General features: G+C 45.8%; 1 protein-coding gene across 1 annotated transcript in view; it reads left to right on the top strand.

The window, feature by feature from the left end:
- The window catches only part of grin2ca (glutamate receptor, ionotropic, N-methyl D-aspartate 2Ca), a gene marked incomplete at both ends in the record, with an annotated part of 36,964 nt that extends 21,715 nt beyond the window's left edge, over positions 1-15,249 (top strand). The window contains 8 exons of the mRNA XM_080524511.1: positions 6,054-6,222; positions 7,297-7,450; positions 7,759-7,884; positions 8,532-8,761; positions 11,106-11,266; positions 11,683-11,870; positions 12,351-12,583; positions 13,591-15,249. Coding sequence (XP_080380637.1) covers positions 6,054-6,222; positions 7,297-7,450; positions 7,759-7,884; positions 8,532-8,761; positions 11,106-11,266; positions 11,683-11,870; positions 12,351-12,583; positions 13,591-15,249 — 2,920 coding nt within the window. The remainder of the gene's footprint in view (positions 1-6,053; positions 6,223-7,296; positions 7,451-7,758; positions 7,885-8,531; positions 8,762-11,105; positions 11,267-11,682; positions 11,871-12,350; positions 12,584-13,590) is intronic.
- Positions 15,250-15,544: the final 295 nt, after the last annotated feature.

Genomic DNA, 15,544 nt, shown 5'->3' with positions numbered 1-15,544 from the left:
TATGAAACGACGCTTTAATACTATTATTATAATAATACTATATTACTATATTACTATACTATTAATATAGTACTATATGTGGCCTGGGGTGGTCCAGTGGTCTAGCACCGTGGCCTACAGCGCACACATATGCCCATGTTGGCATGGGTTCGAATCTGGCCCATGCCCTGCTGACATGCCCTCTCTCCCTTCTTCTCCTTACTTTCCTGTCTGTCTTCACTATATCTGTCCAATAAAATGAAAAATATGAGTGGGACTGCCCCACACAGAAAAAATAACTTAAAAAAAAAAAAAAAGTACTATATGCTATATTATAATAGTAATAGTATCTATTTGGTCATAGGCTCAAGGCCGGATTCTGCTGCATTAAACCCCAGTCATCCAGTAGCCCTATAATGGAGAATCATCACATGTTGTGTAAACTCATAGCTCACCCACCGCCCCCCCAGGCATAGATAATGACTAACCATACTAACCCATTGGCGTTACAATCCCACATGTGCTCTTTCACATGTTTAACGTGCCATGGGTGATTGATCTTGACTCTTAACTTGAAGGTACCATTAAGTATGAGATGAAGAGCCTCTTCCCCTACCATTAGCACACACATGATTCTTATCCCACAATGGGGCTGAGCTCATTAGGTCGGACGGCCAGGCTGCAATATCACAGTAATCACGCTGTGACCCAATATGGGAAATACGTATATGTGCTGCATGCTGGGATATCAATTAGATGGGACGATTAGGTCATCCCATCAATCCTGGACACCTTCGAGACTGATATTGGTGTTCATTAGTGAACTGGTCAGGGAGAAGGAAACGCAGACTTTGTCTATTAGTGACAAAGGTATTAGTGAAATGAGGGGATAAGCTCAAATCTCTAGCTGCTTGTGCCACAGGCAGATTCGATCTTTTTTTAGCATGCGCTGGCCGAAATGTTCCATCATTACATATAACCTATGTATGTATTTAGCTACTGCAATGTATCTTAGCTTCATTTCCTTTCAGCTCAAAAAAGTTAGAAAAAAAAAGAAATGTGGATAAACCAAACAAGGAGCTTGTTTCTAAGCATAAATAAGCTAAATAAGCAGCATGTAAGGAGCCAAATATGCTAAATAAGCAGCATGTAAGGAGCTAAATATGCTAAATAAGCAGCCAGTAAGGAGCTAAATATGCTAAATAAGCAGCCAGTAAGGAGCTAAATATGCTAAATAAGCAGCCAGTAAGGAGCTAAATATGCTAAATAAGCAGCATGTAAGGAGCCAAATATGCTAAATAAGCAGCCAGGAAGGAGCTAAATAAGTAGCCAGTAAAATAGATATGGCTGAGAGAGATAACTTGACCGATAAGTGTAAAGTGCAGATAGAATGTCACTGACAGTCAACCCCGTGGCAGCTGTGCCATGGCAGTAGCGGACCCTGGTGCATAGCAGAGTGAAGCGTTCTTGAACCTGAGTCGCCATTCATATTCCCCCACCGACAGGACAGGGGTCTGACAACGACATTCACATCCCATTAAGGGCCTCTCTCAGAGCATTCTCCATGCCCCGAGACTTCTGAAGAGCCCTGTAACACCAATAACTCACACCCACACACTGGCGTCCAAAATGGAAAGGCACCGCAAGGAGCCATTCGTCAGACAAGAGCTTTCTGGGCTCTCTGTTACCATCCTCACGCCCTCAGCCGGGGAGAGAGAGAGAGAGAGAGAGAGAGAGAGAGAGAGAGAGAGAGAGAGAGAGAGAGAGAGAGAGAGAGAGAGAGAGAGAGAGAGAGAGAGAGAGAGAGAGAGAGAGAGAGAGAGAGAGAGAGAGAGAGGAGAGAGAGAGAGAGAGAGAGAGAGAGAGAGAGAGAGAGAGAGAGAGAGAGAGAGAGAGAGAGAGAGAGAGAGAGAGAGAGAGAGAGAGAGAGAGAGAGAGAGAGAGAGAGAGAGAGAGAGAGAGAGAGAGAGAGAGAGAGAGAGAGAGAGAGAGAGTGTGTGCGTAGTGGACCATCTGTGCAGTTTGCGCCGAGACAAGCTTATTCCTCCTTCGAGAGGCACGAGGCAAGAGTCAGTCGCTCCACCTCCACCCTGGTCAGATGGAAGACAGCAGGGGTTACCACTCCACACTCTCTCAGGTTCTCCAATGAGAGAGCTCCTATTGTTTCTAAAATGTCTCAAGATCTCTAGCTCAATGGCTTTGTATTGGAATACAAGTATATATGTAGTGAAGTTGCCTGGATCTGGCCTGTTGCTATAGTTGGTAAGGGGTATCTGTGGGCCGGCACCAGTCACTGGGGTGTTGCTAACCAGGCCCTAAAATAGTTAGATGACATAGATTGAAGAGGTATTTTACTGGCTGATTTTGCCCTGATTTTCCTAAAAAGAAATAAAAAAATGTGACTGGAAAGTATGGTTTGATGTACCATGAGCAACCGGAGAGATGTCATAACTCTCCACAAATCACGGTACGTTCTTGGGCTGACTTCATTTAGACTGAACATGGTTTATGTCCAAAGTTACCGTTTTTACACTTTTTAATACATTTTGGGGCTAGAATTGATGTGTATGACGACTACCGATGCTACATAGACCGTTTTCAACAGGAAAACGTGACGTTAGAATTATAAGGTTCTATCTAAATTTTTGGTCAAAATTGAGTTTTTTACATAATCTGATCCATTAGGTGTTTATTAATGTCTGTGTGGTGTCATTTTTAAAATGTTGAAATGTTTTAGTTAGTAATTAATAAAATACAAAGGTTCCATCTCACAAAACATAATGGAATGTAAAAACGTTGACGCTCAATATCTCTGAACTATCCTAAACGGAGGTAGAACCTTATAATTCTAAGCTCACGAAAAGTAGTTTTCCTCAGTCCTCCAAGTCAGTTTTCAAGTGTTACTTTTAATGATATGTAATCAGGTGATCCCTTAGCCCAGGGTAGCATTGATAGCAGAAGATGATATCATCTTATACTGAGGCTGTGCCTAATGAGAGACTGTGATCATAATAAGTTGATTTGATCAAAGCTGAGACAGGATACAGCAGGAGATGAGGCCCCTGGAGCCACACTGGCAGTGGCAGTGCACAGCGCTGGCTGTGGTCAAATTAACTTTGTCTCAGAGGTGAACCTTTCAAGAGCTGGCTGCCGGGGACAGAGACCAAAAAACAACTGTGCCTTTGGATTTCCTTGAGACAACAGATAACAGTCTTCGCAGATAAACAGATTAGGCAGTAAATACACAAACACACACACACACACACACACACACACACACGCACACACATTATGCAGCAAATACACACACACAAACAGATAAAGGCAAAGGCACACACACACACACACGCAGACAGACACACACACACACACACACACACACACACAGACACACACGCACACACACATAAATGCAAACACAAGGGTTTATAAATGGTTTACAATGAATGAATACATCATTTTTAACCAATTTATTGAACCATTTACAAACAGTTCTAACTCATTCATTTAAATTCTTGATATTCACTTTGTGCTTGCAAAATTGGGAGCTTTCAATCCGTTATGAATGCTTTATAAATGCACTTCTAAATACTGTGAAAACTGACCCTGATGTAAATTCAGGCAACATCACTTGCAGTGGTTGCACAGTGGTTGCACAGTGGTTGCACAGTGGTTGCACATCTGGGGAACAGTTATTTCCTGACTTGTGGGGATGGTTTGTCTGGCACTAAACGTCTGGTGTCATTCAACACATCTTTACAATGTGAAGATCTCCCAAAATGCAGTACAGCTGTCACCACACACACACACACACACACACACACACACACACACACACACACACACACACACACACACACACACACACGCACACACGCACAGTCATTATTCGCACACACCCATTCCGATGCAATTGGCAGCCCACTTAACCTCCCAGTGCTGAACCCAAACAGCTGGTGAGACCGGGGACGTTGGGACCAGCGTGTTTACCCTGCGTCTCAGGCGACTGCGGAAAGCAGGCACTCGTTTTTCCTCCAAACTGTTCATTTGTTTCCTTTTGTTGCGACGCGCGGCTGCACTACGCTCTGGCCACAGGCCCTCCTCCTCCCTTTCCCCGTGTCTGTGGGCACAGTCCATTAGACTGAAGGTCTAGGGGAGGTTAGGGGGGATGTGTCATTAGTGCTCTATGCATTCGGCCACGGCTCACTAGCTCCTCCACACCATCCGGCCTCCCTGTGTGGCACTGACCGACTGTCCGAGAGGTGTGGAGAGGTGTGGAGAGGTGTGGAGAGGGGTGTAGTGCCTAACCTGTCTGAACTGTGGTACATCATTACGAAAAATTACTATTTGAGGTATGTTTGATAGCTTGAGCTTACAAAAAAAACAACATAGAAAACAAATTTCGAGGAGTAGAAACACATCTCTTGTTATCCCGTCGGTCTGAAACTGGACTTTTACCTCAGCACTTACCACGTACCTGGTAATCCTACTCATATCAACAAGGAATTGATTTTTTTTATACCCCACAGCTTCCCCCATTTGTATGCACAGCCAGTAGTATCATTTAGTTCCCCGTGCTGTATTTGCTCTTTGAAGAACCCTCCAGCTATGGAGTGTATAGGTACGGCAGCACATTGTCACACACATACAGTCACTCAACATGCAGTAGGCACCATGCTGGGCTACACCTCGTTAAAGTAGTTTCGCATGAGGGTGTCTTTGTGTTGCATTAAGGTATAGGTCAAACTGTTCTGCTTGAATGAAGGAGGCAGGGAGTGAGAGGGAGAGGGAGAGGGAGAGGGAGAGGGAGAGGGAGAGGGAGAGGGAGAGGGAGAGGGGAGAGAGAGAGAGAGAGAGAGAGAGAGAGAGAGAGAGAGAGAGACATTTCAATAGGAAGTATTGCTTTAAGCCCAAAAAAGACATTGGCTAGCAGGGGGCAAGGCTGGGGTCTAGAGGATGGAGTATGTAGGCCTCTTATCTGACATGGGTGAACTTCCATTAGCCAGACAATTAATCCAGCATTGTGTTTCACTCTTGCCTTTGTTTGTTTGTGATTAATTTGTGCGTCGGATTTGTTGTGGTCCACCCCGGCTGTCCGTCCATCTGTCGCGGCCATGACATAATGCGCAAGCCTGTGGAGCCGCCCAGTCCCTCCAGTCCTCCCTAGCTGCCCCCCCCACTAGTGACGTCAGAGACCTGGCCGCTCGGCAAGGCGATGGCTTTCTGTCTCCATACGCTTTCTTTCTTTCTTTCTTTCCCATCCCCCCCTCCATCCTGTCTGTTGCTTCCTCCTCTACTTCCTATGCATAGAGATCTAGCATAGGAGCACAACACCTCTTGCTATTTATGCTCCAGTAGCATATGCTGTAAGGAAATGATAGTAGACGGGTTGGATCACGATCATTATTACAACGTTGTAACGTCGCGATCACGTTGGTGCTGGTACGGTAGTTGTCACGTTGGTGCTGTCTTCATGTCTTCCTTGCCAGAGGGTCACATGCTGTAGTCTCCGTTTTCTTTCTAGATGGGGTTCCTATCATTTCCATTAATCTTATCATTATTCCATGCCATAAATCTCTTTTCCACTGTCAATTAATCTACTCAAGCTATGTAAAGTGTATCCAATAAAAATATGAATCAGATGAGAACTAGTAAAAAAATAACTCAATGACTCAATGACTTTGCACTTGATTAATAACATATAATTAGAGGGAAATGGCCTCTTTTGTATCCATCAGCTCTCGACTGTCTGTCTAAATCAATAGCAACCTGCAGTGATAAATATACCAACGCTCATACACACAAAACCCATAGCAATCACAAATAAACAAAGGCAACGATTACATATTCAGTGGCCTCAAAATGAAACCATGTGAATTTTTTTTTAAATTGTAATAAATATGTGTTTATTGACATTTTAATTAGTTTGTGGCAACAGTACAGCAGTTCCTCTCAGAGGTGGAGAATGGATTGGATTGACCTGGCTATGTCCCAAACCGATACCGTGACAGATGTGACGGTTCGAGATCACGCTCCCACTCCCACTATGTCCTTTTGTCCTTCTGTCTCCACAGTATTGTAGGTCACACTGAACCCTACACCAAACTGTGCTGTAAGGGCTTCTGCATAGACATCCTCAAGAAGCTTTCCCGCACCATCAAGTTCTCCTACGACCTCTACCTGGTCACCAACGGGAAACACGGCAAGCTGGTCAAGGGCATCTGGAACGGCATGATAGGAGAGGTAAGAATGTGATGCTCCTTTATTGGTGTAACCAGAAGTCAACTGCTTGCCAAGTTCACATGGCTACAGTAAAGTGATTTGCATCCGGGTCCATGCGTTTACCACAAGTAATGTCTTGTAATAGTGTAGTAATGATTTGTTAGGGCATTGCAGGGGGAATATGGCGAGCTGAACGTTGACACCTCTGCTATTTGTCCTGAGATTTTAGAGACACATTAAATAGAATAGGCCACACAAAGTAGGAATGAATTCCTAATGAGTAGGAAGTAATGACTGAGGATAAAACTAATAGGTAGCAAGCTCGCCTCAAAAAAATAAATGTCCTTGTAAATAATCTTTAGCATCAAATGAATCAATTCTACCCGCTCTGCGCGTTCCCAAGGAGTTTGAGGTTGGTGTACATCACTTGCTTTTCCCAGGAGCAGGAAGGCTATGATGCTGGATGGGGCATCGTTCCAAGTCGCAAAGGTAATGTCAGGCTGATGTGCCGGCAAGGCAGAGTGGCTGGACTGTAAATCCACTGACAGCAGCATGTTAAACATCATTTGTGCGTGAGAGGAGATGTCACTGAGGATATGAATAGTACTGTACAACCATATGGGGGCAGGAGGGAGGGAGGGGGGGGGGCAACAGGGGTGAGGGGGGGGTGAGGGTGGTGCGAGGTTAAATCCTGGGGGGGTTAAATCCTAAACAGATATGGTTTAATCCTGTAGCTGCCACCACCAGATCTGCTGCCTAAAGGGGAAACGACAGGACTTCCTCTGACTAGACTAGCGACGACCTTTCTGCTGCGCTACGGTTATTAGCCACACGCCCACTTTCTGCTCGGCATGCGTTGTCATCGGGGGGGATTTATGTAACAGGTATTGCTGCAATACCTAGTAATGGATTGGAGATTAGGGACTGATACATATCAAATCATGTATCACAATCCAAGGATGCCTCGTACAGTAGCGAAACGTCCACGTTGCTGATAGATGAGATGATAACCAAAGGTCAAAGGTGACAGTGTCCGGATTTATGACAGAGTGCTATGTTATAACAATGTCCCCATCGACTTTCCTCCCTCCCCAGGTGTTCTACAAGCGGGCGGACATGGCCATTGGCTCACTGACCATAAACGAGGAGCGCTCCGAGATTATTGACTTCTCCGTGCCATTCGTGGAGACGGGGATCAGTGTGATGGTTGCCAGGAGCAACGGGACCGTCTCGCCCTCTGCCTTTCTAGGTACGCAACATGTGTCTGCTTCTGTCAACACACAAAACATATTTCTGTGTCTGGTAAAAAAAAATCGATTTGAATAATAATACAAAAGGAATGTGTCGTCTTACAGAACTAATTATGAAAACAAAACAATGATGTTCTCACAACTTGGAGTTGTATTCAGACCAAAGCATCACATTACTAGAGTATGATAGGACAATATCACATTGTTATTAGTAAGTACCTAAGCTGAGGCAATGGTAGAGTGAACTAGTCTTATAGAAGAGCTGTTCATCCTAACGTCTCACCTCTCTACTCCTCCTCTTGTCCAGAGCCCTACAGTCCGGCGGTGTGGGTGATGATGTTTGTGATGTGCCTGACAGTGGTAGCAATCACAGTGTTTGTCTTTGAGTACTGTAGCCCTGTGGGGTACAACCGCAGCCTGGTGAGCGCCAAGGGTGAGTGTCCTCGATAGTCATCTACAGCATCTCTTTGACCTCCTACTCCAGAGCCAGCAAAGATTAGATTAGATTAGATTGATTAGATTCAACTTTATTGTCATTGCAGAGTACAAGTACCAGACAACGAAATGCAGTTTAGCATCTAACCAGAACTGCAAATGGTGATATAAAACATTATATATAAAATACATGATAGAGAGCAAGGATTGACCAGGGATGGGGGGGTAGGAGCAAATGTTTGTTGATAACTACGACTGTGCTGTGTTCAAAAAAGAAAATATTGTGAAAATAAAGCATTTGATATGAACAAACCAAAAAAAAAAATATATATATATACATGATAGAGATAGGTACAGTATGGCAAGTACAGTTGTTAGAAATATATACAGAAGATACAATAATGGTCACACATGATGGCGATAATGACTCCAAAGTAAAATACACTGGAATGGTCTTTTACATGGAATGGTCTTTTACATTTTTCATTTATTTTACCCTTATTTATCCAGGTCTCATTGAGATTGAAACTCTTTTACAAGAGAGACCTGGTCCAAATGATTAGCAACAATCCATATGCCAATATGTCACATTTTATCCCGTCACTCTGTATATATTAACTAGGACCACCTCTCTGTCCCACCTAGAAACTGGGGGCCCCACTTTCACCATCGGGAAGTCTGTGTGGCTGCTCTGGGGCATCGTGTTCAACAACTCTGTGCCCATTGAGAACCCCAAGGGCACCACCAGCAAGATCATGGTCCTGGTCTGGGCCTTCTTTGCTGTCATCTTCCTGGCCTCCTACACCGCCAACCTGGCCGCCTTCATGATCCAGGAGCAGTACATCGACACTGTCTCTGGACTCAGTGATAAAAAGGTACTGTATCATTCAATTCAATTAGATTCAATTAGATTCAATTCACAATTCACAATTCACAATTCACAATTCAATTCAATTCAATTCAATTCAATTCAGCTTTATTTGTCCCCTTAGTCATTGGTAATTCATTCAGTGTTTCTATCACTGTAAAAGGGAGAGATACTGTAGTGTTTTCATTTAGGATTAGGCAAAATATAGAGTGGTCTATTTTGGATGAGTAAACAGTGCCTGCTGATGCTGTGAGTGAATGCAAATAACCACGGGCAGAGCCGCAATGTCATGACTATGACTTTTCACTCACACAAATCATAAAAGGATTCACAAAGCTAACGTCAGTGGTCAAATTAAATTAGATGCTCAATGACTTTAAGGTCGGTTGTCTGTGAAAATCCCTGGGAATGTACGACACAAGTGGATTTGCAGAGCTGCCAGTGATTATATATTTCAGTATTAACTTATTCATGTTTGTATGGCACATGGTACTCAAAGCCAGCATTGACAAGGAAATCCATGTTAAACCTTCAGTGCAATAAATGATTTGTCGACTGCTCTTAGGTACTGAGGGATTATAGAGGCATTTGAGGAAAAAAATAAAAAGACCAAGCTGTCCACAGCTCATTACGATGCCAGCAAACTCATTTACTATTCTTCCCTAATTATCCATTAGCTCTACTTTGTGCAAAGAAAAAGGAAAGAGAGAAACAATCCATAACGTGTATTTGACAGTGAATAGAACCCAGCCAGGCTCGAAGCGAAGAGAGAGAGAGAGAGAGAGAGAGAGAGAGAGAGAGAGAGAGAGAGAGAGAGAGAGAGAGAGAGAGAGAGAGAGAGAGAGACAGAGAGACTGATTGTTTATCTATCGAAGCTGGACAGTGCAGTTTCAGAAAATGAATGTGGTGTGAACTTAAGAAAACGACCTTCCCTGAGAGTGTTTCAAATGAGAATATGGTGGAAAATGCAAAAACAAAACTGGTTTAAGGAGTCGCTGTCATCTGTAGTGACAAATGACTGTTTTACTTTCTGGACTGCTAACTTACCAGAGGCACAGTGTCATGCACGGATAGATACCATGGTCAAGACCTTCTGTTCTCATCAAAGTCTGGCTCCCGCTTTTGTTGTTTTCTACGCCTTCGTGCAACAGATTACTGTTACTTCTTCGCCTTGATTTCAGAAGCCTGCACACAGATTGATTGAAACATTACGAAAATGTGTCCAAAATGACCCATCGAGCTTAAAAGAGTGTTAACTGAACCTTTTCACTGTCACTTGCCTCTTTAACCATCACACCGGACTTTCACAACAAAGTAGTATTCTACCTTGGGCAACGTCCCACTACAGCCGCCGTTCACTCATTCACGTAACGGCTTGTAACCTTGGTCCTCTGGGGGTGAGAAACACCCGCCGAGCATCCTGATGCAGCCAGCCAGTGTGCAGGACTAATGGGAGTCAGGACAACACTTAGTCACCTCCACAGCTCATCCAGGAGACAGCATCTAGACATGGGGCGGCATAAGACTGGCACAAGGGTCCTATCCATCTGTGTGGAGGAGGGCCCGGAGGACAGTTTGCCTCGTTCAACACAGCCAAGGTTGAGCTAGAATTGTCACTTACTGGATAGGCTCTATTTGCATGAGGTTAATGAAAAAAAAGTACAATGTCTTCTCTGTATTTTAACACACTCCAGGTGATTAAACTACTATGGTGCAGTCCAACATCAGAGGCAAAGGGGCCTTGTCAAATACAGAGGAATGAGGACAAGTTCATTTGTATATCAGACACAGGGAAAGTAAAGTCATTTTCTAAATTCTCCGGGAACCATGGCCTGGCCACTGAGTTAATTTCTCCTTATTGTGTCCTCTAATCGTAGAATTAGACGTGAAAATGAACAAAGAGAGAGAATTACGGAGTGCGCAACCTCGGCTGACCAGTTAATTGACTGAACAGCGCTGGAGGGTACAGGGACACATCAAAGAGAGGGTGGCCTGGTGTGATCAGCAGCATTCTAGTAGTTTCTCTAGACGTTTACAATTAAGCCTCTGGGTTGATTTTGCTTCTCATATGCTCAAAACTGAGACATCATATCTAAGGAGTCCTCAGGGTGGTAGAAAAGAAACAAGGACAGAAATAACTAATTCATCATATTAAATCAGTTATGTAATTTAATCTATTCATCATTGGAGTTGTGATTTCTAATGTAGGTAATGTCATGTATTTGTTGAAGAAAGAAATAGAAAGAAAAAGAGCTACGGTGCCTCTTAATTCTTGAACATCCTGGTTCCCCTGAAGAATGATTATTACTGTTTGTGTCGTACTAATTCAACATCTCACCTCTCCCAAACAGTTCCAGAAGCCCCAGGAACAGTATCCCCCATTCCGTTTTGGTACGGTCCCCAACGGGAGCACGGAGAGGAACATCCGGAGTAACTACCCTGAGATGCACGCCCACATGGTCAAATACAACCAGCGGGGGGTGGAGGACGCCCTCAACAGCCTCAAAACCGGGTAACGAACATGATGCCCACTAGTTGTCCGTCTTGTAAATTAGCCTGCCTCCTACACAGAAAAACTGCAAAATAGCTTTATACTAGCTTATCCTGACGTGATTTTTTAAATGTAAGGATACTGGGTGGTAGAACGTACATATCTAGGAAAAGTCATGAAAGGAGGGTCCTGAAATTTGATCGAGTGCAAAGATATACATAGTTTTTTACTCACATGGTCAAATGACCCCACCCACGGCTGTTCTAGTGTTAACTTGCATACACAGTAGCAGAGTAAAGTAAAATCAATTGTGAACAAGTCAATTACAATTCTGTTATTCAAATACCGTAGTAATTACACAGTTATCATTACATAACCATCAAGAAACATAATTGCATTTTCCCACACGATAAATTCATCCTCTCGTTATAATGTAGGAAACTGGATGCCTTCATCTACGACGCTGCTGTGTTGAACTACATGGCGGGTAAAGACGAGGGCTGTAAGCTGGTGACCATCGGCAGTGGGAAGGTCTTCGCCACCACTGGTTATGGCATTGCCCTACAGAAGGAGTCTCGATGGAAACGCCCCATAGACCTGGCCCTACTCCAGTTCCTAGCCGATGGTAAGTTAACCTAATGTGGGATGTGTGGGATGTGTGGGAATACCTGCACATCATAGCTGCACAACATTAGCTTAACTGCCTTTTAGACCTTCAGTATAGCTAAGATCAGAGCTGTACAGATATTCCTGTGTGGTGTTGACAACAAATGGTTAAAATTCGGCCATGTTGGGATACTGTATGTGAAAGCTGGGATACGTCCAGCAGAGCCAGTAGAAACATGGATGCCCAGAGAGAAAACATTGGGGTGTAAATGAACCATGGAGAACAACATCTGAACTTGGAATGAGACCCAGGAAAAAACAAGTCTAAAATGCTGAGTCGACTATGTAGGGAGAGGAGAGAGGGTGTGAATTTGGCTTGGCATACACAGGCAATGACAACAACCAGAGTGAGAGTATTTTTACATGAACACCTCTGAGCTTTCCTCTGTTCTTCCTTCCTTCCTTCCTTCCTTCCTTCCTGCCTTCCTTCCTTCCACAGGTGACACCCAGAAGCTACAGACCGTGTGGCTAACAGGGATCTGTCGGAACGAGAAGAAGGAGGTGATGAGCTCCAAGCTGGACATAGACAACATGGCGGGGGTGTTCTACATGCTGCTGGTGGCCATGGGCCTCAGTCTGCTGGTGTTTGCCTGGGAGCACCTGCTCTACTGGAAGCTGCGTCACACCGTACGCAAGTCGGAGCGCCTGGACTTCCTGCTTGCCATCAGCAGGGTAGGTGACCCATCACAAATGTGTGTCATGAAACTAACAGAACTTGATGAAGAGAGAGAGATTGTGTTCCCATTGTTTTGTCTGTTATTTGCACACATTTTTTTTTTGTTAACATTTGACATTGTTGCCCCAATATCTCTGTAGCAATGTTGTAATTAATTCTAACATTGTATGAAGACATTAGTAATTGCTTTAAAGAGTAGTTTCTCTTTTCAAGGAGCATAAGAAATGACTTTATACGTATTGTAGAGATTGTAGAAATAAATAATATATAAACGCTTCAGACGGCCGTCTCTTTGATTTTGCCCCATAATTATCGCTTGAGAAATACTGGTAATACAGTAAGTTAAATCTGTACATGACCAGGATATTTCAAGGGCAAAAGGAAATAAAATGATAATAAAATTAAATGAGTAAAAAGCAATAAAATCACTTTATGGAGACTCTCTGCAATATTCTTATGGTCCTGATCCCTCTGAAATTGAATTTAAATAGCCCCATTAACAAGCCTTCATCTGAGAGTGTTGACAGTGGTGAGGTGAGATTAAACATTCCAGACCCAATTTGAAAGTAAAATCTAGCTGCCAGAATAGAAATGGGGAAACTAATATAGCAAGTGCATGCTCAGCTGCTTATTCACTTACAGTCACAAGCCCTTATGAACACCAACCTGCATGCACACAGGCTTCCAAAACACAACACAAGGCTGATAAACCTCTTTGAACAATTCGAAATCTAATTCTGCTTTGACACGTCTCCATGTAATATTATTCAGCTCATTCGTCAGGTGAGTTAATAGAAACCCCATTTGCTCAAAGTAAATAATATAGCACACAGGCAATTATAATTTCGGCATGATTAGAAAGAATATTTGAAAAACTCCAATTCGTACCTTTGGGATTACATCTGCTCAAACAAACATGGTGATTAGGAGTTCTGGCTCCATTCCAAACTATGACATGTTTTTTTAGATGCATACTAATCTCCCTCCTCCTATGTCTCTGCAGGGCATCTACAGCTGCTTCAATGGCGTTGAGGAGTCGGATCGCAACGGGAGCCTGCAGAACCCTGACGTCACCACCAACTACTCCCAGGCCAACATGCTCAAGATGCTCCAGACGGCCAAGGACATCGTGTCCTCCGCCAGGGTGGAGAACTCCCTGGACAACGCCACCAAGACCATCGAGCACTGGAGCAGGCGCGGCGCCGACAACGTGCGGGTCGGCCTGCCTCCCCGGATGGCTACCACCATCGACATGGGCCACGGCCGGCTGCCCTATATCTCCAGCATCACGGACAACCACCTGACCTACCCCCAGAGGGCGCTCACGCCCACCTTCCCCATGCACTACCCGGTGGACAGCGCCACCCAGCCTCTGCTGGACAGCAAGTCCAGGGTGGTGACACGGCCCACCCCGCTCCGCTACACCCTGCCGGCCCGCGGCAGCCACCACGTCTTTGAGAGGACTCTGCCCATCTCCAGCCTCAGCAGCCCCCACATCGCCATGAGGGACCCGGCTCCCCCCGGCGCCTCCAACCCCCACCCCCACCCCCACCCCCACCACAGCAGCAGGCTGTATGTGGAGAGCCAGCCCCGGCACCCCACCTCCACCTTCATCCCCTACAGGGAGTTCCAGGTGCCCGACATCTACGTGGAGCACAAGGGCCCCATGGGCCGGAAGTTCAGCTACCCCCCTGACCACATGGGGAGGAAGAAGAGGTCCCACAGCTATGTGTTCGAGTCCCCAGACACCAGGGGGAGGAATGACTATGACGAGCCCACCTCCTGCCTGGCCGAGCTGAGGGCCAACCACCTCCTGAACAACCACGCTCCCGGTGCAGCCGCCATGGCCTGCGTGGGCGGACACTACCCCAGTGGAAGTGCCAGCTGTAACTCCTGCATGAAGCCCTACCTGGAACCCGAGATGGAGGACGCCCCCCTACTGGGGAAGGACAAGGTCAACCGCCGTGCCTCCTTCCTCAAAGCCACCTGGGGCAACGACCGGATCCGCCAGGTGGACGAGAAGCCCTCCACCTCGTCCGCCAGCCGCATCGACATGCCCGACCTGTTCCCCCGCGTGGTGGTGACCAACCCCAAGCCCCACAAGATGTACAGTAGCCACGGGAACAACCTGTGTTACCCCATGGCTGCGGAGCCCGCCTACCTAGACCCGGCCCACATGGGCTCGTACCCCTACAAGCAGCAGAAGCTCAAGTACTCCCAGTCCACCCGGCTGCCCTCCTACAGAGAGGCCATCCTCCAGAACGCCGCCGCCCTGCGCCGCTCCTCCTCCACCGTGGTGCACAGACACTACTCCGCCTACCTGAACTCTTACACGGACATGCCTGTGTACGTGGGGCCGCTGACACAGGGCTCCGCCGGCTTCTACGAGCACTCCAAGGACATGTGCCACATGTTTCCCTGCGCCAGCCACTGTCCGGACAACGCGGCAGCGCTGGTCCCACGCATGGGAGACAGGCAGGTGGCGTACCAGAACAGTATGTTCGGGGCCTATGAGGGGGGCGCGGGGCGGTCGCGTGAGGAGCCCCCCCTGCCGGGGTCCGGGAGCAGGGACCGGAGGCAGGTTCTGGTGGCACGCAGAGTGAACAGTCCCTATGTGCCAAAGCCCTGGGGGAGGGTGTCCAGTCTGGAGTCTGAGGTGTGAGCTCCCTCCTCCACTCCTCACCTCCAGGCTGCTGGACTGTCCCCCTCTGAAGAGGGGAATGCCTGGAGAAGCACAGGCCCTCTCAGCCTTTGGTTTAAGCAAAAAATTATGTTGTGGCAATGAAGGACTTGAGTGTGTTTACTCAGTGCAATAATATCTGTGGCTGTGGGATTGAAAGAGAGACAATTACTGCTGGGACTTTGTTAAGTAAACTTTAAGAAAAGAGAAGAAAAGAAAAGACAATGTTGAATAGTATTTAATACCTTCAAATTTAACCTGTTGATTGTTATTTAAA

The sequence above is a fragment of the Nansenia antarctica genome (assembly GCF_963989245.1).
Source record: "Nansenia antarctica genome assembly, chromosome: 2".
Classification (NCBI taxonomy): domain Eukaryota; kingdom Metazoa; phylum Chordata; class Actinopteri; order Argentiniformes; family Microstomatidae; genus Nansenia; species Nansenia antarctica.
The sequence above is the reverse complement of the archived record's forward strand: the minus strand, read 5'-3'. Positions and strand labels throughout refer to the sequence as shown.